At 40.2% G+C, this 27574-nt stretch overlaps 1 protein-coding gene across 1 annotated transcript in view; it reads right to left on the reverse strand.

Moving 5' to 3' along the window:
* Window positions 1-21846: 21846 nt before the first annotated feature.
* The window catches only part of abcg2a (ATP-binding cassette, sub-family G (WHITE), member 2a), a 115404-nt gene continuing 109676 nt past the window's right edge, over window positions 21847-27574 (reverse strand). Inside the window, exons 15-16 of the mRNA XM_059965460.1 lie at window positions 26059-26153; window positions 21847-23247 (exon numbers count right to left, since the gene is read on the reverse strand). Of these exons, the coding sequence (XP_059821443.1) occupies window positions 23100-23247; window positions 26059-26153 (243 nt within the window). The 3' untranslated portion in view covers window positions 21847-23099. The remainder of the gene's footprint in view (window positions 23248-26058; window positions 26154-27574) is intronic.

Below are 27574 nucleotides of genomic sequence, written 5' to 3' on the forward strand. Positions count from 1 at the left end.
TCCAAATTAGGCCTCACCAATGTCTTATACAACTTCAACATAACATCGTATCTCATGTACTCAATACTTTGATTTATGAAGACCAATGTGCGAAAAGCTTTTCTTACAACTCTATCTACCTATAATACCACTTTCAATGAATTTTGGACCTGTAGACCCAGACCTCTTTCTTCTACCATACTTCTCAGTGCCCTACCATTCATTATGTAAGACCTATCCTGGTTGGTTCCACTGAAGTGCAACACCTCAAGCTTGTCTACAATAAATTCCATCTGCCATTTTTCAGCTCATTTTTCCAGCTGATCCATATCCCACTGCAAACCATAATAATCTTCCTCACTGTCCACCATACACCTAATCTTGGTGTCATCCATAGATTTGCTGATCCAGTTATCATCCAGGTTGTTGATATAGATGACAAACAACAACAGATCCGGCACTCCATCCGTCACAGGCTTCCATTCAGAGAAGCAACCATCTACTACTACTCTCTGGACTTCTCCCACAAAGCCACTGTCTAAATCAATTTATTATCTCATCTTGAATGCTGAACAACTGAACCTTCTTGACCAACCTCCTATGCAGGCCCATGTCCAATTCTTTGCTAAAGTCCATGTAGATAACATCCATGCCTTGCCTTGATCAACTTTCCTGGTAATTTCTTTGAAGAACGTAAGATTCGTTAGAGGCGGCCTACCATGCACAAAACTCTGCTGACTATCCTTAATCAGTCCACGTCTATCCAAATACTCATATATTCAGTCCCTTAGAATGCCTTCCAATAACTTTCCCACTACTGATTGGCCTATATTGGCCACTACATTGGCCTATAATTCCTGGTTTATTTTTAGAGCCTTCTTAAACAGCAGACCAATATTGGGTAATCCCCAATCCTCTGGTACCTCACCTTTCACTAAGGACAATTTGAATATCTCTGCTATGGCCACGGCACTTGCCTCCTGCAGGGTTTGACGCAACACGTTGTCAGTTCCTGGGACTTTATCCACCCTAATTTGCCTCAAAATACCTACTCTATAATCTGTATAGGATCCATTTCGCCTCACTTCTGTAGCCTCTGTATCCACCTCCTGAGTAAATACAGATGCAAAAAAGATCATTTAAGATCATCCCCATCTCTTTTGGCTCTATGTGTGGGTTACCATTTTGACCTTCCAGAGGACCAGTTTTGTCCTATGCGATCCTTTTGCTCTTAATATATCTGTAGAATCCCTTAGGATTCTCTTTCACCTTGTCTGCTAAGGCAACCTCATGCCTTCTTTTAGCCCTCCTGATATCTTTCTTAAGTGTTTTCTTGTATTTCTTATACTTCATAAGCATCTCATTTGTTCCTACCTACCTATACCTGCAATACACCTTTTTTTTTAATTAGGACCTCAATATCTCTTTAAAACCAAGGTTCCATACACTTATCTTTACTGTTGATTCTGACAGACACATACAAGTTTTGTACTCTCAAAATTTCACCTTTGAAGGCCTCCCACTTATCAAATATACCTTTGCCAGAAAACAGCCTGTTCCAATCCATACTTACCAGATCCTTTCTGATACCATCAAAATGGGCCTTTCTCCGATTTAGAATCTCAACCCACAGTCCAGACCTATCTTTTTGCATGTTTGAAACTAATAGCATTGTGATGACTTGATGCAAAGTGTTCCCTTACACAAACTTCTGTTACCTGCCCTGCCTCGTTCCCTAATAGCAGATCAAGTTTTGCTTACTCTCTCAATGTTTACTTCTATGTACTGATGGGAAGTTAATATCACTAATGTTTCCTCAACAGTCTGTGATCTTTCTATAAATTTGTTCCTCTAAATCTCTTGGACTGTTGGGTAGTCTGTAATATAGCCCCATTAATGTGGCCTTACTTTTCTTATTACTCAGTTCCACACATAATGCCTCATTAGATGGGTTCTCCAGTCTGTCCCAATTGAGCACTGCTGTGACAATTTCTGTGACTAATAATGCCACTTCTTTAATCCCTCCAACTCCATCGTGTCTAAAACAACAGAACCCCAAAATATTGAGCTGCCAGTCCTGCCCCTCCTGCAACTAATATCATAATTCCAGGTGTTGATCCATGCCTTGAGCTCATTCTCTTTTCCTTTGATACTTCTTGCACTGAAATACACACAATTCGGGACATTAGTTACACCATGTTCAATCTTTTGATTCCTGACTTTGTCTGAGGTCTTAACATCTATCTACACAGCCTCTCCACTATCTCTTCTAGCATTCTGATTCCCACTCCTCTGCAACTCTAGTTTAAAACTCCCCTCCCCATGCAGTATTAGCAAACCTTCCTGCTATGAAATTGGTCTCCTTCCAGTTCTGGTGAAAATAGTCTCTTCTGAACAAACCCCAACTTCCCTGGAAGAGAGTCAATGGTCCAAAAATCTTATGCTCTCTCTCCTGCACCAACTCCTTAGCCATGTGTTAAACTGTAATCTTCCTATTTGTGGCCTCACTAGCTTGTAGCACGGGTAGCAATCTTGAGATCTTACCCTGGAGATCATGCCCTTTAACATAGCATCTAACTCCATGAACTCACTTTGCAGAACTTTGTTACTTTTCTTACCTATGTCATTGGTGTCTACATGGACTACGACCTCTGGCTGTTCACCCTTCCACTTAAGCATGCTGAAGTGTTGATCCGAGACGTCCCATACCCTGGCACTTTTGAGACAACGTACTAACTGAGAACCTTGTACTTGTCCACAGAACCTCCCTTCTGTTCCCCTAACTAATAAAACCCCTATCATCTCTTCTTCCTACCCCCCCCCCCTTTTCTTCTGAGTCACAGAGCCAGCCAATGCCAGACCTGACTGCTGTGACTTTCCCCTGCTAGGTCATTCCCCAAACAGTATCCAAAATGGTATACCTGTGGTTTAGGGAGATGGCCACAGGGGTACTGGCTGTTTAACCCCTTTCCCCTTTCTGACTCATCCAGTTTCCTGTGTCTTGCACCTTGGGTTGAACTACCCCTCTATATATCCTATCCTATCACCTCCTCAGCCTCCCAAGTGATCTGGAATTCATCTAGTTCCAGCCTTAACTCCTTGACCCTGAGTGTTAAAGCTGCAGCTGGATGTACTTTTCACTGGTGTGGTCGTCAGGAACACTGGAAGTTTCCCTACCTTCCCACATACTGCAAGAGGAACATTTCACTGTCTGACATGGCACCTCTACTGTTCAAACTGAGAAAATATAATGAAGGAAAAACAATAAACTGTGGGGGAGAATAAAACTTTACCTACAGCTATTTTGCTTTCTCTCACTCAAGCCTCACCTTGCCTTGCAGAGCTAAAGCTTCAAAAACCCTACTCTAACTCTGGCCATTCCAACAGTGACCATTCTGAGAATAGCAGTTCCTCTTGCCCCTGCCTTACTTTAATTTGATTTTGCCAATCAATCCTAAATGTTGGTTGGCTGCTGCTCAAGCACTAAACTGCCATAAGTTGCTGCCTTTTCTATGCAAACCTGAGTGAGCTATGTCTTCTCAGGCTTCAGATCTCCGACTGGCTGCTGCTCATGTTTTGCCTTAGTGTACTAATTCTGTATCCGCTGGTATCATTCATATTTAAGTAAATCCTATCAGTTTTCAGTTGAATATAATTAGTGACTGAGCATCAACTTTCCCCCTTCCCCCAAATCACTGCAGACCTTTTGGATAATGAATTCCAAAAATTCACTGCCCTTTAGGTGAAGAAATTTTTTCTCATTCCAGATCTTAATGTTTATCTCCTTTTTTTGGAACCATGACCCCTGGTTCCAGAGATAGAAGTCAGAGGAAACAACCTTAATTAAGTTTGTGTGGCTCAATGCGATACTTTTCATTCTTCCAAACTCTAGAGAACATAGGTCTTCACAATTTTTCTATCCCAAGAATCAGTCTGGTGATATTTCATTTTGTCTACTTCCATAACGTTTGCTCTAATGGAAATGCAGTACAGTATATTTTTCCTGAATATAGAAGACCAGACCAGATTAGTACTCCAAATGTGAACTCCAGCATTCCATCTCTACTCTCACTATGTCCCTATATGTTTTGAGTAAGGTGTCACTGATAACTTATTGTACTTGTTTGTTTAAATTAAGAATGCTAATTCACATTAAATCTTGATATAAAACTGTCGTATTTGATCATTGTTCTCAAAAGGCCCCTTTAATAGAAAATTAATTGACCAGTTTTCTTTGCATAATACTAAATCTAAAATACCAGTTGCCTTGTTTGTTTCTCAAATGAATTTGTTCTCCACACTTATTTGGTTTCCTCAATTAATTAATTAATTAATTAACCAATTAATGAAACGTGCCAGGATTGTTATGTTACCCTTGTTGCAAACATTATTTATTTCCTGATTTATATAACGCCTAATATTACCATCACTGTTTGGAAAACTTGTTGAATGTTTTCTGCTCTCTGCTGTTTCTTCACTCCACCCAAACCTATTCTAATACTTACTGGCCCCTGACCCCTGCCCATCCCCCACGTGATTCATCTGTTGTCGGCCCCCAACCAACACATACTCCACTCTCCCCTCCTACCCCTCCTCACAGACCCCCACGCTGCTCTTGTGACTACACCCTTCCCACACCTGAAACCACCACGGTGGGCTTCACAGCTGAACAGGTGAGAACACAGCTGAAACGTCTCCACCCAAGCAAGGCTGCAGGCCCGGATAGTGTGAGCCCCAGGGTGCTCAAAGCCTGTGCCCCCCAGCTATGTGGAGTACTTCACCATGTCTTTGACCTGAGCCTGAGTCTCCAGACGGCTCCTGTGCTGTGGAAGACGTCCTGCCTCGTTCCTGTACTGAAGACGCCGTACCCCAGTGGCTCAATGACTACAGATTGGTGGCATTGACTTCCCACATCATGAAGACCCTGGAGAGACTTGTTCTAGAGCAGCTCCAGCCTATGGTTAGGCCGCACTTAGACCCCCCTCCAGTTCGCCTATCAGCCCCGACTAGGAGTTGAGGATACCATTGTCTACCTGCTGAACCGTGTCTACACCCACCTGAACAAGCTGGCAAGCACTGTGAGGGTCATGTTTCTTGATTTCTCCAATGCGTTCAACATCTGCCCTGCTCTGCTGTTGAGGAGCTGACAGTGATGCAGGTGGATGCTTCCCTGGTGTCATGGATTATTGATTACCTGACTGGCAGGATACAGTACGTGCGCTTGCAACACTGTGTGTCAGGGGACTGTCCTGTCTTCCTTCCTCTTCACCATCTACACCTCAGACTTCAACTACAACACAGAGTCTTGCCATCTTCAGAAGTTTTCTGATGACTCTGCCATAGTTGGATGCATCAGCAAGGGAGATGAGGCTGAGTACAGGGCTATGGTGGGAAACTTTGTCACATGGTGTGAGCAGAATCATCTGCAGCCTAATGTGAAAAAGACTAAGGAGCTGGTGGTGGACCTGAGGAGGGCATAGGCACCGGTGACCCGTTTCCATCCAAGGGGTCAGTGTGGACATGGTGGAGGATTACAGATACTGGGGATACGAATGGACAATAAACTGGACTGGTCAAAGAACACTGCCGTCTCTATTTCCGGAGGACACTGAGGTCCTTTAGCATCTGCTGGACGATGCTGAAGATGTTCTACGAGTCTGTGCTGGCCAGTGCTATCATGTTTGCTGTTGTGTGCTGGGGCAGCAGGCTGAGGGTAGCAGACACCAACAGAATCAATAAACTTATTCGTAAGGCCAGTGATGTTGTGGGAGTGGAACTGGACTCTCTGACGGTGGTGTCTGAAAAGAGGATGCTGTCTAAGTTGCATGCCATCTTAGACAATGACTCCCATCCACTCCATAATGTACTGGTTAGGCACAGGAGTACATTCAGCCAGAGACTCATTCCACCGAGATGTAACACTGAGCATCATAGGAAGTCATTCCTACCTGTGGCCATCAAACTTTACAACTCCTCCCTCGGAGTGTTGGACACTGTGCCAATAGGCTGGTCCTGGACTTATCTCTACTTGGCATGATTAACTTATTATTTAATTATTTATGGTTTATATTGCTATATTTCATTATTCTTGGTTGGTGCAGCTGTAACGAAACCCAATTTCCCCCGGGATCAATAAAGTATGTCTGTCTGTCTTCTCCAAGCTAAATCTTTTATTTCTGCAGCCTTTATCATACTCTGTTTCACCAGGGTTATCTCTCCTTTTATTACAAAAAGTATTGCAGTCATGTTAACGTTGCAATTGTTAGTACCACTTCAGAAGAAAGCATTTGGATATTTGAGTCAGTGTTTGGAAGACTTCGTCAAGTAGTGTCAACCTAAAATAAAATGGAAGTGTGCCAAAGAACAGGAGGAACTGATTTATTTAGGTCTGCAAGCAGGTGAGAAAATGGGCTTCAGCCAGTTAAAGAGAATATTGAGGCCATCATCAGAGACAGAAAATCTGAAATCATAAACACAAGAGATTCTGCAGGTGCTGGAAATACAGAGCAACACACACAAAATGCTGGAGGAACTTAGCAGGTCAGGCAGCATCTATGGCAGGGGTGGGCAAACTTTTTGACTTGAGGGCCACAAAGGGTTCTAAAATTTGACAGGGGGGCCGGACCAGGAGCAGATGGACGGAGTGTTTTGGTAATACACCTCATAAGAGAAAATAAAATATCATGGGATATGTAGAAAACGTGCTTTAATTTCAATTGAAAATGAACAAATGCATTACAACAAAATATCTGTCTTTGAAGTCCCATGGTATTTAGCTATTTATTGAAATGTCTTTTAAAACACTGAAAATTAAATGAATAAAATACAGCTTTTTTTAATAGTAACAGTTTTTATTTTAAAGCACTGAAAATTCTGTTATCCTTCAAGATATTATCATCATCACTCTCATCCTGACTGTCTTTATTTCAAAAACGGTAGGAGATGCAGGTCTACTTGTCCTGCTCCTTCTTATTCCATTGTCCCCTGTGCCAAAACTCAACAACGACCCGCACAATGACAGAACAGTGAGAGCGCGCCAATATGCGGAGCTCTGTGCTCTCAAATCCCCGCAGGCTATCTCCCTTAGCCGGAACGCTGGCTAATTGTGAGCCGGTTCGGATGTGCCAGGAAATGGGTCGCCACAAGGTCACAAAGTAAAGCGCAAATGTGGAGTAATACGCTGCACCTCAACAAAGGTCAATCTATATAGAGTGCGCCATCTATTGGGAAAATGCCAGAATTGTGGGGAAAAAACGTTAACAAGGTTTATTAATATAATTTCATCAAGTTCTGCGGGCCGGATTAAAAAGCTTAACGGGCCGCATAGCCCGCAGGCCATAGTTTGCCCATGCCTGATCTATGGAAATGAATAAAGAGTTGACATTTTGGCCAAGGCCCTTCTTCATAACTGGAAAAGAAAGGGGATGAAGCCAGAATAAAAAGATGAGAGAGGGTAAGGTGTGAAGCTAGAACGTGATAGATGAAGCCAGGTGGTGGGTGAGGGGAGGTGAAGGAAGAAGCAGGGAGGTGATAGGTGGAAAAGGTAATGGGCTGGAAAAGAAGAAATTTGATGGGAGAGGAGAGTGGACCATGGGAGAAAGGGAAGGAGGGGAAGCTGATAGGCAGGTGAGGGGAAGGGAAAGAGGTAAGGGGGGCCAGAGTGGGGAATTGAAGGATGGGGGAAACTTCCCTGAAGTTGGAGAAATCAATGTTCATGCCAAGACGTACAAAAAAGCTGGATGAACTCAGCAGGTTGGGCAGCATCCGTTTAAAGAAGCAGTCAACCTTTCGGGTCAAGAGCCTTCATCAGGACTAAAGAAGGAGGGGTAGGGGCCCTATGAAGAAGTTGGGGGTGGGTGGAAAACCAATCAGAGGAAAGACTGAGGGGTGGGGGAGGGGAAGCAAGGAGGGGATAGGCAGGAGAGGTGAAGAAGGAATCTAAGGGGAAAGGACTATGGGTAGTAGAAGAAGGCAGAGTCATGAGAGGTGATAGGCAGACAGTGAAGGTGGGATGGGGTAAGGGAGAGGGAGGGAATTACCAGAAGTTGGAGAATTCAATGCTGCCAGACCTGCTGAGTTCATCCAGCTTTTTTGTACATCTTGATTTGACCACAGCATCTGCAGTTTACTTTGTGTTTGATGTTCATGCCAAAGTTGGAGGTTACTCATAGGGAATATGAGGTGTTGCTTCTCCAGCCTGAGAATGGCCTCATTTCTGCCATCTTCAACAGGACAATACCACCAAACACTGCTCCCCCCCCCCCCCCACTCCACACTTTCCTCAGAGATCATTCCCTCCATATTCATTTATCCCTTCAAGCTAATCTCCATCCTGGCACTTAACTCTGCAAGTGGAAGAAGTGCTACAGCTGCCCATTAATCTCCTCCTTCACCTCTATTCAGGACCCCAAACAGTCCTTCCAGGTGAGGCAATATTCACCTGTGAATCTGTTGGGCCCATCTACTGTATCCGGTGCTTCCAATATGGTCTACAATACATTGGTGACATGTTTTGGGGACCATTTTGTCACCTTTCCTCCATCCACAACACACAGGATTTCTTGGTACCAATTTTAATTTCAATTCCCACTCCAATTCTGACATGTCAATCCATGGCTTCCTCTACTGCCACAATGAGGCCACTCAGGTTGGGGTGCAATACTTCATATTCTGTATGGGTAGCTTCCAACCTGATGGCATGATCAATGATTTCTCCAACTTACAATAATTTCTCTCCTCGCCTTTCCTCTTCTTCAATTACCCATATTGGCCCCTGCCCTTGCCCCTTTACCTCTTCTCCTCACCGGCCTATCACCTACCTCTAGTGCTCATCCTTCTTCCCTTCTGCCATGGTCTACTCTCCTCTCCTATTAGATTCCTTTTTCTCCAGCCCTTTACCCCTTTTTCTTTTCAACCTATCACCTCCTAGCTTCTAATTCATTCCAACCACCTGGCATCACCTATCACTTGTCACCTGTCAGATTGTACTACTTCTCCCACTCCTGTCTTTTTATTCTGGCTTGTTCCCCCTTCCTTTCCAGTCTGGATGAAGGCACTTGGCCTGAAATATCGACTCTTTATTCATTTCCATAGATGCCTAGAATCTGAAAACATCACTGAGTTGCAATCATCTGTGGGCATGGTCCAGTTTTACACAATTTATACCACTGATGGCTGTGGAGGCCAATTAATTGGGGATATTTTAAATGGTGGTTCTTGATAAGTAAGGGCATCAAAGGTCATGGGAAGAAGGCAGGAGAATGGGGTTGAGGGTGAATATAAATTAGCATGGTTCAATGGCAGAGCTGACTTATTGAACCGTATGGCCTAATTCTGTTCCTATGCCTTTATGCTCATGTAACCAACATTGCCAAGACATTAATTCCATAGATTATATTTTAAAAATGATGGTGAGGAAAAGATCAGCAAAAATAAAAAATGTGCAAGAAAAGCCTGAGAATGATGTATGATGACATCGATCATGTGATAACAAATAGCTGGCAAAAATGGAGTTTGGGTGAGTGATTTCCCATGTCATTACCCAGTCCCACACTAATGAAAAGTGATACTGTATGGCCTATCCTTAAGTGGAGAAAGAGGCATTGGCAGTAACTACAAGGTTTCCCTAATTCATAGGAAGAACATTCCCAGTAGTTACTGATCCCAGTCCTTTGTTACCCATTTTGGAAAGAAGTCTGCTATTCAGTACGTATAATGCAGAGCTGAGCTATACTGCTTCAATACTCTATCAAAATTATCTTAGGGGAAGCCACAACAAACACATGGTAAGTAAAATTTATTGTCTACATACTGTAAGACACATCAGAGAGTAATACTTGTCTTATTTCTTCAATGCCTTCTATGCAATTTGAAGATTGTTAGTAAGGAAAAGTAAAGTGCTTTATTCCATTGCTGTTGAAAACTTGCAAACTGAAATGAATTAAAGGCTACATTGTTGTTCAATTTCTTCTTGAACACCATACATACATACATACATAACAAAGCAAAAACATACTTTCTTATTACAAGTTGAAGAGGAAATTTACAGTAATGTTGCTGATGTAAAATTTTAGCTGTGACAAGAAATGGATTAGGCCCGGAATAGTTTATTTGGAACAGAGAGTTACAGGGAGACGATCGAGGTCTAAAAAACTAGGAATAGTCTGGAATAGAGTAAGTAGGATCTAATTCTCTTCATAGAGGAGCCAAAAACTAGGAATCATATGTAAAGGGGGTTTCTTCTTTTTTCATTGTTATTGTGTATGTAATCAATAGGGCTTTTTTGTTTTGTTAAAAGCGAATGCTTCTTTGTTGTGAGAGAGTGCTGGAAGCTTGTTTGGGTTAAGATTTACTGATAATGAGAATTGTATTCCTTTGTAAACCAAATGGGGATTAATGTTGTTCTTTCTTCTGAGTCTGTAAACTTTTGTTGACCGGCTTTTGGGCAGATCGGCGCGAGGGGGTCGAGAGAGAGGACGCAATGCTGTAAGCTGGGCGAGTAACGGACCCCAAGCGGGGGTCCGAGGCCAGGAGGTACTCCGAGGAGGGGGGATGAAGCTAGATGTGCTTGGTTGACCACTCCGGAGGGTCCTGAGCTGCGAGTCGAGGAGTTCGGAGGGGATCGAATGGTGGCCAGAAGACTTCCGTAATTGAGCTCCAACAGTTGTGCACGAAGTGGTTTGGACTTAGATAAGTTTGGCGCCTTTTCTTTAGTTTTTTTCTTCATATATACTGTATCATTATCACTTAGTTATAGTAACCTTTATAAATTGTACTCATTTAATCGCATATGGTGTACTATCTGTTTTTGGGCGAGGCGGGGACATCACACAGCATCCACACCACCGGATTACCCAGTTTGGCGGGGCCGAAGGCTGCTCCCCCTAGACGGAAACGAGCTGAGCGAGCCTGAGGCGACCCAGGGGGTTACACATAGATATGAAGTAATTGTCAGAAGAATTAGAGGGAATTAAAAATGTTTTGATCCAGAATTTTTTTTTAATCAAGAAAAATCAAGAAGGCAGCATCTATCACTAAAGACCCTCACTATCTGGAACATTGTGGGCATCAGTTGTGGCTGAAAGAAGATTATAGTTGGGAGGTTAACATCCAAAGGTACGCATTGTATGGAAAGGACAAGCAGGTAGGCAGTGGGTGTGGCGTAGCACTGTTGGTAAAAAAAAATCTTTACCAACACACACTTAACAATTTAGAAACACCTTCTTTCCCTCCATCATCAGATTTCTGAAAGATTCATGAAACCATGAATACTTTCCCATTATTCTTTATTATTTGCACTTTTTTGGTAATTTATAGTAATGTTTGTATCTTTGCACTGTACTGCTGTCACAAAACAACAAATTTCGTGCCATATAAGTTAGTGATAATAAATTCAGATTCTGTTCTGGATTTCAGTGCCTGAAATGACAACAGAGGCAGAAGCTCTTCCCTTATTTAAACAGTTCTTGGTTGTATAGTTGAGATAATACCTTCAGGGCTAAGGCAGTAGTACTGGAAGATGGGATTAGGTTGCTAGTGTCAGAGAGACTAACAAGGTGTACTTCAGAATAGTCAAATCTAGTGGTAACAAAATATAGAAGCAGGAGAAGAATCAGGCCATATGTGTTATTTACTGCATCACGCTGCATCATTCAACAGGTGCAAAATCAAATCCAGTGAAGATAAATATGAATAATTTCAGAAACAAAGGAAGACAGCTCCAGTAAGAATTGGGAGAGGTAAACAAATGGCCCAAATGTATGGCATGAGTGCAAAGTATATGGACATGTCAGTAAATTAGACAGAGAGGAACAAGCTAGGAACACCATCACCAGCGAGAGAGAATGAATGGTCAGAGAAGGAAACTGAGAAATGATTCATTAAAACTATTTAAAATAATTATGGAATTGAGTTAAATTGCTTAATTGCTAATACTTTAGAGAGTTACTGCTATTTCTATGTCTCAATCACTGTAAAAAAAAGACTTGGAAGACTAGAGAAAGACTATAGACACTCATGTTTTCAGGATATCCAAACCCAATAAAGACCTTTCTAAAATTGTCATCTTTGCTGTCCTGAAGTAAAGGCTGTTGCCAATTTGTGCCCCGCAGGCCTCTGCAAAGAATCAGAGATAATGACCATATAATGGCCAGGAATTTCCTTGTCTTCCCTGCTCTTAAACTTGAGTGGGTCCCCAGTGAGAATTTACTCAAGGAAGAACTGGCTGTAACATGATTTCCATGGACTGGCAGAGGATAAACTCATGGAAATATCTCAACAGCTGGTTAAGTCACACCCCAGACCAAACTGTCTGTAAAAAAACCTAAATATTTGTGAATCTGTCTGATATTCACAAATATTCAAAAGCATTTTAAGCTATTAAAGAGTAAACATATTATTAATAACTAAAAGTGAAAATAATCAAGTATTAACAAGTAAAATATTGGAAAACACTAAAAGCATTAAATATACTTAAGTTTATAAATGAATTCAAAAACATTACCATATAGCCCTCATTACTGGGGAAAAACTCCATTCAATGCAAGTAGGCTGTTCCATTGTATCCTGGATAATGAATGACCTGACCAGCAGACCACAGTTCGTGCAGCTTCAGAGCTGTGTGTCAGTCATGGCTATAAGTAGCACTGGGGCCCCACAGTGAACTGCATTGGCTCTCTTACTGTTTACCTTGCATACCTCAGACTTTAGATAAAACACTGAGTCATGTCATCTGCAGAAATTCTCTGATGACTCAACAATAGCTGGGTATATAAAGGGAGGATGGGATGATGAATACAGGGTCCTGGTGGAGGACTGTGTCAAATGCTGCAAGCTGAATCATCCATAAGACAAAGGAGAAGGTGATGGGCTTTAGGATGACTAAGCCTGCATTGCTCCATTACTATTGGTGGCAAGGAAGTGGATGTGGTAAGGACCTACAAGTACCTGGAGATGCCACTTGGATGGCAGACTTGAGGTGGAGCACCAACACAGAGGCTGTATACAAGAAGGGCCAGAGTTGCCTCTATTTCCTGAGGAAACTGAGGTCTTTTAGAGTATGCAGGCCTCTCCTTCACATGTTCTACCAGTCTATTGTTACCAATAAAATTTTCTATGCGGTAGTGTGCTGGGGCAACGGCATCAATACTGGTGATGCTAAATGGCTCAATAAACTGATTGGAAAGGCTGGTTCTGTCATTGGAGTCAAACTAGACACACCAGAGGCTGTGGTAGAACAAAGGACCCTACAGAAAATCCTGACAATTCTGGACAATATTTCCCACCCTCTGCATGCTACCTTTACTGAACAGAGGAGCACTTTTAGTAATAGACTAAGACAACTGCACTGCTCCAGAGAGGGTCATTCTTACCCTTGGCCATTAGGTTCTATAATGAGTCAATCTATAGTCGGGGAAGTGATGAACCCCCTCTCCTGATAGACTATTGGAGGTAACTTATTTTTCATTCTTTCTTATGTTTCTTATAATATTTGTATATCTGTACATTTGTAATGCGACTGTGACACTGTAATTTCCTTTGGGATCAATAAAGTATCTATCTATCTGGAACTGCTCCACAGTCATTCCACAGCGTTGAAGGCACTGAAAGGTAGAAGTGAACTGAGACTTCCACTTCCATACTTAAATGAGGAAATTAGTTTTATGGAATCTTTAGGTAAGTGTTTTCTTAGAGCTATCAATAGATACCTGGAAAAAAATCTTTTCTTCTTTGATTCAATGTCTTCAGGCTTTTCATATGTATTGAGAGAATTGAACAGCTCTTGATTTAACAAATCATCTGAAAGATGATGTCACCGATGGTGCAGTATTCTTGCAGCATGATATTCAACTATCAGTCTGGATTTCTGAAATCAAATCTCTAGTTTGGGGTCTGAACTGGTTCTGGAGTTCAGTGAGAGTACCACCAACCAGTTATAGATTTATGGAGTCATAGATTCATAGAGCAATACAGGATAGATGTAGGCCCTTTGGCCCAATGAAACCATGGTGCCCACCTAGTTAGTTCCAATTTCCTGTGTTCAGCTCATATACATTTAAGCCCCTTCCCTCCATGTACCTATCTAAGTGCTTCTTAATTGATACTATTGTACTTGACTCAACCACTTACTCGGGCAGCTCATTCTATACATTCACCACCCTCTATGAGGTAAAGTTCCTCATTAGGTCACTTTTAAATCCTTCCCTTCTCATGTTAAATTTATTTTTCCTCATTTTGTACTACCTTACCTTGGAGAAAAGACAGTTATCATCCACCTCATCTATGCCTGTCATGTCAAACATTTTTGTAAGCTCGTCCCACATTCTCCTATGTTTTAAAGAATGAAGCTAGTCTAGCCTAGCCAACCTCTATCTATAACTCAGGCCTTTTAGTCTTGACAACATTGTTGTAAATCTTTCTGCACAGCTTTCATTTTAACCATATTTTCCTATAACAGGATCAAAACTGTACATGGAATATTTTAAGTGTAACCTCACCAACAACTTATATAACTGCAATGTACTAGGGTCAGAGCATCATGGAGTAATGAAGTATGGAAATAGGCCTTTCAGCTCAACTAGCCCATGCTGACCATAGGATCCTCCCCACTGGTTGCCTGTGTTTGGCCCGTACCCTTCAAGCCTTTCCCCCCCCATATACCTAAACAAATGTCTCTTCAAAGTTGCAATACCCATCTCGACCATTTCCTCTATCAGCTCATTCCGGGTATTCACTGACCTTTTTTGCAAAAAAATTACCTCCTAAATATCTTTTGAAGCTCCTCCCTCTTTTATCTGTGCTCTCTAATTTTGGACTCTCCATCCATGGGGAAAAGACTATGACAGTGCATCTTATTCAAATCCCTCATGATTTTATATGTTTCTGTGAGGTCACCCATTTTCAGTGTGACCAACCTCTCCCTATAACTCAGTCCTCTAGTCCAGCCAGCATCCTCTCAGCTTGACAGCGGGTAACCAAAACTGTGTACAATACTCTAAAATGCATCCTAATAATGTCCCTTCTCCTAAACAAGATGCTCTGACTGATGAAGGCCAGCACCCCAAGCACCTTCTTCACCATTCAGTCTATTTGCACTGTCATTATCAGCCAACTTGTACTCCCACGTCCTTCTGATTCACTGTACAAGTCCTATCATGGCTTGACTGTCACCTCACACTTACCTAAGTTCAAATCCATTTTGCCATTCCTCAGCCCACCTCCTTAATTAAGATCTTTCATTTTATTGCAACCTGCTTCACTATCAGCAAGACGTCATAACCTACCCAAGGCCTTCATAATGTCTCAACTTCTATACTGTGTCCTGACTAATGAAAGCCAGTGTGCTAAATATATTTTTCTTTACCCTGTCTACTCGTGTCACTGCTTTCAATCAACGATGATCCTTCTGTTCCATGTTTTGAGTCAAGACCCTTCATCAGGACTCCTCCACCTGCAGAAATAGCAGGCAATTCATGAGTCTATGAATTAACTTAATAATATGTTGCATGGGACTGCTCTACACAGATCCTCCAGGCCTCCAGTACGAAGAGAGGGCACTCCTGAGTAACAAGATCTCCACTGGGTTCTCAATGGCAGAATAGACCATCATGGTATGTCAGGGTGAGGAAATGGAGTGTGTATAGTGTCCATGTAGGAAATGCCTCTGCATTGTGTAGATCAGGACAGAAAACATTGTTGTGGCTCTCCTGAAGAGCTCTTTAGAGACCTGGTCCTGATAAGCATTTCTGGCCAAGAAGGGATTAACTTCTAGGCTACTTGGCACCCTTTGCGATAGAACTCCTGGACGCTTTGTTTACCCATGATGTATAGCTTGCTCATCCACCATCTGGCCACTCTGACTAGAGGTGACAATATCTCAGACTCTGAAAAGGTCCCAGTAAAAGACAGACAACTCCTGCAGTAAAATGAATGATAATGAAGATGTGTGAAAGTTGAACAGTGGATAACAAAAATTCCTTGTTTTGAAAATGTCGACTTGTCAACTGTGACTACAAGGTAACTAAACTTAAAAAAATAATCCATGGTCTTTGCACATGTACTGTATATATTTTATATTTTTATTAATAACGCATATTTATTTTAGAAATAAAAAGGCAAGGTTATCGATGCTTGCCCCGGTCGCTGCGAGAAGAAATAGCACCTGTCAGCTGGATGAACAGAACTGGCGATAGAATTGACTCTTTAACCCATCAGAATGAAGAATTGCAAGGACTGATACATACTTCCCACACAGACATTTCTTACAAAAATATTTAAGTAATTTTCCTTACATATTGGATGCCGACCTGTTAGATACTATTACGAGTATGAACCCTTTGATGAAGGGTTCCATTGGAAGAATTTATGATTTACTATTACAATGGGATAAGCGTCCTTTATTTAAGATTAAACAAGATTGGGAAAAGGAACTTAATTTGACTTTTATGACGGAGGACTGGATGCGGATTCTGAATTTGGTTAACTCTTCTTCGATTTGTGCTAGTCATTCACGGATTCAATTTAAAATTGTACATCGTTACTATTTGACAAAGGAAAGATTGTCTAAAATCTTTCCTAATATTGATAGTTATTGTGATGGATGTAAAACTGAGACAGCTACACTGACACACATTTTGGTCTTGTTCTATACTGGAACAGTTCTGGAAGTCAGTTTTTTCTACAATTTCTAAAGCATTTTAAATCAGTTTACAACCTAACAAATTAACTGTGCTTTTTAGAAGAATTCCTCAAAATATCTGTAGTATTCCTTTGTCTGACCAACATGTTATTGTTTGTTACATTGATAGCTGGGAGAGCCATTCTGTTGAAGTGGAAGGATACGTCGGCTCCCATTCTGTCACAATAGTTCTCTCAAGTGATGCTATGTGTTAGTTTGGAGAAAATCAGAAGTCCAACCTTTGAACCTATGTTTGATTTTGAGAAAAGATGGGGTTCATTTGCTCGTTACTATCATTTCAGTTAATTGATAGATTTCCTCCACGATCTAATTGCAAATTTTGGTACTTTTTTTTCTTGCTGGTGGTTTGATGTTTATCTTTAGAAGCTTTTTGTATGACGCATGGCTCCGGGGTTGAACACCTAATGGGTTTTTTCCCCTCACTTTTCTTTGCTTTAGTAGTTTTTTTTCTGTCACCATATTTTTCAATCTTTAAAACAATTTTTTCCCCTTGAGACATTGTAAGTGTTACATACTTTGATGTACTCTTGTTATTTTGGATAATAATAATAAAAAGATTTGAAAAGAATACTTCCCACACAGAGAAAAATTAAAGTGGGAAATTATGATGGGTGAATTCAGTGCAAAATGATATACAGAGAAAGATAAGAAAGATTACATGAAGAGAAAACTGTACAGAAAGAAATATATCTTGTTTGAGATTAAAACACATTCCCTTTAAATCTTCAATAAATATGAACACTGGAGAAACAAGACTCAACATTTCCAATTGTTAATTTTCAGTGTCAGCTGGGTACTGGTGATAATTATTTTTGTAATAATAAATAAGTCATAGAATGAAATGGCCACACCTCTGTCAGAATCAGATCTAATATCTCTGGCATTTGTCATGAAATTGGTGGTTTTGCAGCAGCAGTACATTGTAATACATAATATAATAAAGAATAAATTACTATATACACACAAACACATATACTGTACATATATATATATGTAGGGTAAAAAGGAAAAAAGCTATATGAATTCATATAGTGTATATTAATTCATTATCCATTCAGAAATATGATGCCAATGAGGAACAAACTGTTCCTAAAATGTTGAGTGTGTTTCTTCAGGGTCTTGTACCTCCTCCTTGATGGTAGCAATGAGAAGGGGCATGTTAAATTGTAGTCACAACCAGCAACCAATTGTGGGTAAATACAGTCCAACAACACTTTATAAATCAATTGTATGATAGCATAGCAGGTATAATATCTGCCTTACCTTAATATATTCCTACATTGTTATGAGGATAGGAAAAGTGAAGGAGCAGAAAAAATTAAGAGCCCATCCAAAGCTAATGAGATGTTGGCTTTTATCTTAAGAGTACTGGAGCACAATAGGCTGGAAATTATATTATGGCTGTACAGTACACTTTTAGGCCCTACTTAAAGTTTTGCATTGAGTTTTACCACTACAAGAAGGATACAATTAATCTTGGATACTGTGCAGCGTAGATTCATAGCATAACACAAAGTTAAAGGGGTTAAACAATGAGGATGGACTGGCCAGGTCAAAGTAAACACTAATCTAATTATGCTTACAGCTGTTGATAAGTTGGATAGAGCACAACTGTTTCCTCTGATGGGGAACAGTCCAGAACAAGAAAGAATCTGGAACATGTCTTTCCCAAGAAATTCAGGATTGATTGAAAATTTCAGAGGAGAGCTTGGTTGATACGTGTTGGATCTCTCAACAGGAAAGTGGACACCATTAGTCAGGAAGCAGTAGGTGCAATAATGCAGTACACATTATCTTACAGTACACATAACTAATCCAGATCCAACAATACCATAAATTAGAAGTTCCAGACCCTCTTGAGGAAACACATCAGAATTCTGCTAGCTGGACTGGAACTGACTGCTGAGTAGATAAGGACTGACATGCATATACACAATTAAGAATGACTTGCATTCAGTGTGGCAGCATTGTATAGTTATACAGCAGGCAGACTCTTTGGTTCAACTGATCCATGCCAATCAAGATGCCCTTTTTAAGCTAGTTCCATTTGCCAGTGTTTAGCCCATAGCCTTCTAACCTTACTATGTACCTGTCCAAATGCCTTTTAAAATATTTTATTATACTTGCCTCAACCACAGGGTAGGTCAATCCACCCTATGTGTAAAAAAATATTGCCCCTCCAGCTCCTTTTAAATCTTCTCCTTTCACTGACTGTATACCCTCTAGTTCTTGATTCCCCCACCGATTGCATTCACTCTATGTCCCTTATTGTTATACAACTCATTTTTATGCCCCTTGGTTTGATATACCCCTATAAGATCACCTTTCATGGCCTACCCGTGTCCCATGAGGTAAAAAAAATCAATATTAAAGGTTATGAAGGGTTTTGGAATCAATGTGGGAAGAATATATCATACAGATCAGCTATAATCTAATTGGATGACAATTTAGAAACAGCTTCTTCCCCTCTATTAGATTTAAGAACAGTCCATAAACACTACTTCATTATTCCTTTTTTGTGCACTATTGATTTTGTAATTTATAGTAATTTTATGTCATGCACTGCTGCTACAAAACAACAGATTTTCCATGTCAGTGGTGATAAACCTGATTCTGAGCAAGACAGCACACCATGATTGGCTTCCCTTTTGACAGAATATTCTTTGAAAATCCCACCTATGAATGCCAAAAGGCCTTGAATAGAATTGAAAAATGGATTGGTGGCTCTTCATTTAGACTAAGTGCTAAGTGATATTTATTTTTTGACTTTCTACCATCAGGCAGGGGACTACGATACATAAAGACAAGAGTGGTCAGGATGAGAACCATTTTCTTCCCTCAGGCCATGAGGCTTCTGAACTTCCAGCTGCATCGTATTCGAAGTGTCGCTGCTTAATATGTTCTATACCTTACAATATTTAATATTAATGCACTTTAGTTTGTTATTTATGTGTGTTTCATCTGTAGGTTTTTATCCTTACCTTTGTAAGTTATCATGTGTTATGTGCTTTACACCCTGGTTCAAGGACAAGGCAAGGAAAGTTTATTTGTATAGCACTTTTCAAACACAAGGCAATTCAAAGTGCTTTACATAAAACACGATATAAAAATCAAAATCAAAGAAATGTCTTGTTTTTATATATATTACATATGTCTTTAAATGACAATAAACCACGACTTATTTAGCATATGTAATAGAGAAATCTGCATAAATGCAATCTCAGGTAATTTAACCTTGTCTGACTGGTCTCCAACAATGGCAAATAGAACCCAGTCAAACTTCACTTTGGAGATGGAATAAAGCAAAGACATTTTGAGAAAGACAAAACATCATAGGTGCTTATCTCAGTGACTACAGGGTGCAAAGTAATGTTGCAATGCATTTCTGACCACGATAGTAGAGGCAAGTAGCTATGTTTTCAAATATTCCCTGTATTGGGAATTGGAAGGGAGGGAGGAACTTGAGAAATCACAAGGAAAGTAGTATTAAGCTAATTGTTGGAGAATTGCTGAGAAATCTTCAGTCCTGACTAACCTCCTCTCAAGGTTTTAAAATAATTGGTTGTAGATGACACATTGGGTTACAATTTTACAAAATCCTCTGCATTCAGGCAAGGTTCCATTAGATTAGAAACACAAAATGTAACCCTTGGGAGGCACAAGACACTGCAGATGTTGAAATCTGGAGCAAGAAAACCAAACCACTGGAGGAACTCAGCAGTTCCTATAGAGGAAAATGGACAGTCAACATTCAGGTCAAGAGCCTTCAGCTAGACACAATGAAAATGAAAATGACAAGCTAGCTATCTGCCATAGGAAAATGTTAGAAATGATCAATACAGATGTTATAATAGGGCATTTGAAGTTGAAATAAGATTTAGTTTCAAACACAGTTCGATGAAAAATCATAATTAACTAATTTATTGAAGGAGAACAAGCTGAAGGTAGGTTTAGGGAAGGAATTTTAGAGTTCAGAGTTTTGAAAGCTGAAGGATACCATTGGTACTCCTATTAAAAATGGGAGAGCTTTTCAAGTCAGAACTGAAAGAGAGTACCAGCCTGGGAGCCAAAAGACAGAAAATGCTGAAAATACACAACAAACGCTGCAACATTTATGGAAAAACAAAAAAAGTTAATGCTACAAGTCAATGATTTTTCATTACCACTGTGAATTGTTACAGATAAATAGGTTTTAAAATAGAGAGAAAGTGGGGAGGGGAAAAGAAAAAGATCAATCTATGATGCCAGTGGCAGCCAAAATGATTACATGTATATTAAAAAGAGGTGGAAAATAGCAAAAAAAAGCAGCTTCAGTCAACAAAAATACAGAACAATTCACTGTAAATACCAAAGGAATGGGAGGGATTGGGTAATGTTGATATTCAATGGTAGTCACTGAAGACCAAAATGAAGACAATTAGGAAGATAAGTGGAACGTTAGCCTTTATCATGGGAGGATTTGAATAAATGAGTAAGGAAGTCTTACTGCAATTGTATCTGAGAGTATCAGATACAATTTTGGTCTTCATATCTAAGAAAGAATGCACTTGTCACAGAAGGAGCGAACTAAGATTCATTAGAGAGTTTCCAGGGATTACAGGTTAGCTTACAGTAAGAAATCGAGTAAACCAGGCAGGCCTATATTCTTTGGAGTACAGAAGAATGATAGATCTCATGGAAACATACTTAAAGGGTTGACAGGATTGATGTTCCCTTGTCTGAAGCATTCTGGGACCAGTCCATAGTTTAAAAATGACAGAAGGATGGAATTCTCTAACCTGGAAATGTGTGAAGTCTTGGTTGCTGTGTTCATTCAAAATAGTGGGAAATCAAAAGTAGATGGGAAATGCTAGAAAATGGAACTGAAGAGAATATGTGTTATGATCGGGATGAAATATGGAGCAGGCTCAAAGAGCCGGCTGGCCTATTCCTGCTCCTTTTTCAGCTGTTCTTATAAATCTGGAAGAAATACTGGGAATATAACAAAGTGCTGGGAAGCTTCAATGCCAGCAGAGTGATGTGGTACCAAACAGGACAGACATACAAACAAATCAGTTCAGAAGGCAGGAATGTTGTAGCGCCTCTAACTGTGTACAATTAATAAAAGCCATGAAAAGCCAGAGTAGGTTTCATTTTTAAACTGCAAGCACCCATTCAATCTGATAACCTAATTCAAAGAAAACCACTTTATTAAAATAATTAGCTATATAATTTCAAAGAATCGTATAAAACACATTATTGAACTTCTGTCCTCTTCATCATGGTTCTTCATTTTCAGATACAACAGCTTAAATTTCAAAGTACCCAAGAAAGAAAACAGCATTTTTACTCACAATTAAATATCAACATTGGGGTGAACAGCATTGTTCATTTTACAGGTTTATTATTTTACAGGTCTGACAATCCCGTGTAATAGGAAGCTTAGATAAACCTACCATGGAGGGTGGGCAGAACAGATTTTGTTAGATTGAGATCTGGGATGAGGGGTTTACCTTACAAATGAATTAAGTAAAATGGGCATAGATTCTGGAGCTCAGAAAAGCGAGAAGGAAAACAAAATATACGGGGGGGGGGGGTGGAGTGGTAGGTATTGTCTGACTGGGTAGATTCTGAGAAAGTAGCTGAAAACCATAGAACTACAGTAGGTGACACAGAGAAAATTGTTTCTGCAGAAGACTATAAATTGTTGGGATTTGCAACTCCAGAGGCTGTAACTATTGATAAACAAGTCAACAGATTTTTAGACATTTAGGGGATTGAAGGATGCAACAATCAAGCAGGAATGCAGGCATAGTAGAGGATCAGTCAATGACATAATAGGCTCATTGGGTCATATAGTTTACTCCTGTTTCTATTTGCATTAATAATGAAAAGAATAATAAAAAAAAAGGAGGAAACCTGAAACAAGAACAGAAATTGATGGAGACACTCAGGAGTTCAGGCCTGATCACTGTCTTGAAATAGTAACTCAGTTTCTGTCTCTCTCCACAGATGCTGTGGACCATTGTTTCCCGCATTTTCAGTTTTCATGTGACTGATTTTGGATTGGCTGAATGGAGTAAATGCATCGCCAGATGAGATGATCAGGTGGCAAATTGTAAGTTGGTCATCATTTCATGGAAACTCTGGGAATATGTCCAGCAGTGGAGTCCAGTTTCAGATAAAGGCAATTTTTTTGAAGAACTAATAAACATTTCTTTATTCTTGATTGAGGTAGCATGAAGCTTCTGAGTAGCAAAGTTTGTGATAAGTACAAAACTATGCACAGACTGTTAAATGGAATTTTCTCAGTTAATGTAGAGTAACAAATCATTCACCAGAATACAGAAAATGTAGAATCAGTGACACTGTCTGAACAACACAATTTAGAAAACATCCATGGTATGAATCATGGAATGTAACATCACCTTCTTGTACAATAACACTATGAAAATTTCTTCATAAATCGAAGTTTTAAGTAAGCAATTGTAAACAAAATGGTCATCATCAATGCCATTGCCAGATTATTTTTCCACAAGGCCCAATTAGTTGCTTCAACTCCTTGTCTCTCAAGATATTGCTCTCCAGTACATCTAAAACACAAAGCATTTTTATTTACAACAGATGCATTTTTACTACATATAATTGGTTAGCTGGCAAAAAATTACCAACTTATTTGCCAACAGTCACCATCATTACAACAGCTACACCAATTTCATTGCACCCTTATTTCAGTTCATCCTAATAGGTGCGTGAAGAGGAGGGGGATTCAATAAAATGTGATATCGAACTGCAAAAAAAAAAGATTGGGGTGGGCGATGAAATGCTTGGCTGATATTGGAGTCTTAAAGGAATATAAAGGCTGAGGTTGAGGGAAGGAACTTTGGAAGTTTTGGATTTTGAAAATGCTCTTCAATGGTGGAGGAAAAGGATTTGGGGACATGCAAGAATCCAGGATTGGAATTCAGCAGAGATCAGTAAGGGTGATGGGAGTGAATAGAGTGCAGACAATTCTGCTGCTCTCTGAAAGTTTATTCATTCCCCCTGTGACTGTGTGGGATTCTTCTATGTCCCTTGGTTTCCTTCCACATTCCAAACACAGGGTATAATTGGGCAGCATGGACTCGCTGGACCAAAAGAGCATGTTACTGGATTGGACTGAATTATCTGATTGGATAGATGGATGGAGTTCATCAGGGATTTGATACCAAAAAGTCCAGTACAGGTGTTGCAGATCAGGTGGTAATATTGACAGTGAAACTTATTTGATGCGAGCTGAGCTTTCAATAAGACTAGAACAACTGAGTCTAAAAACACCAAAGACATGATTGAAAACTTTTTTAAACAAGGTGAATACTTACGGATTTCCAGCAACAACCCCCCCAACCCCACCCCTACCACTCTCATCCTGTCGGGGCTTAGTGTTTATATCTCTACGTTTAAAAGTCTATTTTGCAAGTAAGAAATAAATCATTTTGAAGATGTTATTCCTACATGCTTGGGTCTTCAACCTAACCTTTCAGATTCTTATTTATGTCCTATTTCTATTATATATATATATGTGATTTTTAACATCGATAGGAGTTCAAAAATCAAACACCAAGCTAACAAAGATGATGAAACTTTTTAAAAGTGCTATCACTGTTGTAATGTAGGAATATTATTAATTACTACAACTGGGAACTAAGGAAATTTTATCCCGAGCATGGGAAGTACGTGGAGTACACTAACATAGGAATGGCTAAGAAGATACAGAACAGATGCATTTTAGAAAGCAACATAAACATACAAGGGAGAAAGGTAAATAATATATTCAGAGTTAAATAAGAGGTGAGAGGTGGGTTGTGTGGAATATAAATGAAATATAGTTCCATTCCCCTTTCCTCAAACATTGCAATTTGGCTTTTTCCAGTATTTATTCACATCCTCTGAAAATCACTCTGCCTCTGATTCCAGTGCCCGATCTAACAACATTTCCCAGATAATCACACCTCAATTATGAACGTATGGAACACGTGATTTTGCAGATCCTAGAAATCCAGAGCAACACATAGAAAATGCCGGAGGAACTCAGCAGGTCAAGCAGCATCTATGGAAATGAATAAATGGTTGATATTTCAGGCCAAAACCTTTCATTAGGACCACAGTCGACTGTTTATTACTCTCCAAAGATGCTGATCTGCTGAGTTCGTCCAGAATTTTGTATGTATTGCTCTGAATGTCTGGTCTCTGTTATTTGCTCCATTAATCATTTCCTCTAGTTAGTCACCATTCCACAATTGGGAAGTCTTTCTCCTTCGCTTTTACTATCAATAACTCTTACAATTTTAGATATCCCTACCGACTCCTTCTACCAATGTAGTCTAAAGGCTGCTTTATACTTGTGTGTACGGGCTATGCCCTAACCCTGATTTTCACTTCTGCGTCACTCTATGCCGTAGCGAGCATGTGTTGGTGTGTGCCAAAACGCTAGTTGGCGGTGGGGTTTCTATGCCACTGTGTTGAGTTTCTTTGTGAGAGACATGAATGAGGAAATGCATTTCAAACATTTTTGCATGTCAGCAGGTAAGATTTAACGACTTGGTTCATCTATTTCGCATTGGTGTACAGACACGGTGGAGAAGAAGCAACCAGAAATGCGATGCGACCAAGCGGACCAATCACAGTTGTTGTGGTCTGCATTGCCGCGATGCATGAGTTACTTTTTTGGGGAGGTGCATGTCACCCTACAGCATAGGGTACGCGGCACCTACTGCGTAGATACGATGCACAAGTATAAATCAGCCTTAAGACAGGCAGGCAACTTCTCTAGTTTCACCAATTCATTAAATTGTCCTCAAAGAAAAAACAAGGTTTCTAGTTTATCTGTTGGTGTTCAAACAAACTTCTAACCTCCCACCACCATTCTGCACTACTACCCACCCCTCCTCCCCCAGCCTCCACTGAATCAAACAAAATGGAATAGAATGTCAGTTGTGAACACAGTAAACTGTAAAGGTGGCCAAACACTTAGACGTGTTGATGTTTAAAAAAGAAATTTGATCTTTGTCCTGTATTCTTTATTTTTGTTCTTAGCCTCATCTTTAATTAGCTTTTCGATATCATTTATGGAATCAACTCCCACCACATTTTGAAGCGCTCAGAGTCTGACAACTTTGAGTAAAAATACGATCCCCTCAGACCTCCATGCCACATAGTTTCCTCTCCGACTTTCTCCCCGTTCCCCACTACCTTCCACTTTTCTATTAAATAAACTCATCTGTGGACTACTGAAATGGAGAAGTAATGTCATGGGTTTGCAGGCAAAGATGTGTTAGAAAGTGATAGGGTGCATCAGCTCTTTGAGAAATGAAACTGGTATTCACAATTTATTCTACAGTTGTGTTTTTTTTGTTTGTACTTACATTACTTCAGGAGATACACTTCCAGTATTTGAAGCAGAAAGCAATTCAGAATCATTACAGAAGATCAGACCAACAAATTCATTTATCTCCAGAGCCTGTACAAAACCAAAGTGATGCATATGGTAAAAGAAACAATGCCATAAGCACTAAAAGCAAAAGAGACTGCATTTCCTCTGTTTCAGAGACATTCTGGACTGCAGTTTAAAAATACACAACTTATTATTTATGGCCATATCATTAAATCAATGACTAACAGTATTCAGAAAGAAGATATACGGCCCACCATGCCTGTGCTTACTGCGCTTATCCCCCTCGATCATTCTTTCCCCATAGCCCAGAAAATATTTTCCACTTAAGTATTTATCCAAATGACTTTTGAGAGATGTTGGGCATACTTTTGTGCAGTGTACTGCAAATTGTTAGTACACATGGGAATAGGAGTCAATTTAGCCCTTTAAGTCTAGTTATGCCATTCAATTAGAGAGAGTCATAAAATTATACAGTGTGGAAAAGGCCCTTTGGGCCAACTCATTCAAGCCAACCAAGGTGCTCACCTACTTGCCCTCATTTGGCCCATATCCCTCTGAAAGTTTCCTATCCACAAGGGCAGAATTAGATCACTCAACCCTCTGATTCTGCTCTGCCATTCAATCATGGCTGTTTTTCTCCAGCTCCATTCTTCCAGTAACCATTAGCTGCCTTACCAACCTATTAATCTCTGCTATAAATATAAACTTCACCTCCACAGCCCAGTGTGGCAATAAATTCCAGATTCACCAACTTCTGCTGAAGAAATCCCCCCCCATCTCAGTTTTAAAAGGACATTGTTTTATTCTGAGGCTGTGGTTGGATTCTAGATTCTCCTACTAATGGAAGCATCCGCTCCACGTCCACTCTATCCAGGCCTTTCAGTATCCAGTAAGCTTCAATGTGAGACTCCCCTCAGCTAAGATGGTGCCAGGAGACTTCTTTGAGTTCATCTGTGAAAGAGCTTAAATTCTTATCTTTAATGGCTCTTTTTACTTTTCAGAGTGGCTGGGGTCCTGTTAGAGTCCGTGATCTACAGCTGCGCTCAAACTGCGGTTCTACACGGCACTGGATTCCTGTTTCCAGAGCTCACTGAGTCGCCTAGCTTTTTTTAGTATCTCCAGGAGCAGCCTGGAATTCTGTTTCACTGCACAACACCCACTCCAGAATAGCTGATTCCCTAGAGAGCTCAACCACAAAATGCTCTCTAAAGCTATCTCATAGGCACTCTAGAAATTACTCCTCCTGTAACCTAGCACAAACCTGATTTTCCAAATCTACCTGCATACTTAAGTCCCCATGACTATTGTAACATTGCCCTTTTGGCATGCACTTTCTATCTCCCATTGTATTTGTAGGCCACATCCTTACTGCTGTTTGGGGATCTGTGTACAACTCCCATCAGGGTCTATTTACCCTTGCAGCTCCTTAGATCAACACAATGATTCACCACTTTCCAACCCCATGTCACCTCTTTCTAATGATTTGA

This window comes from Hypanus sabinus, chromosome 3 (assembly GCF_030144855.1).
Source record: "Hypanus sabinus isolate sHypSab1 chromosome 3, sHypSab1.hap1, whole genome shotgun sequence".
Classification (NCBI taxonomy): domain Eukaryota; kingdom Metazoa; phylum Chordata; class Chondrichthyes; order Myliobatiformes; family Dasyatidae; genus Hypanus; species Hypanus sabinus.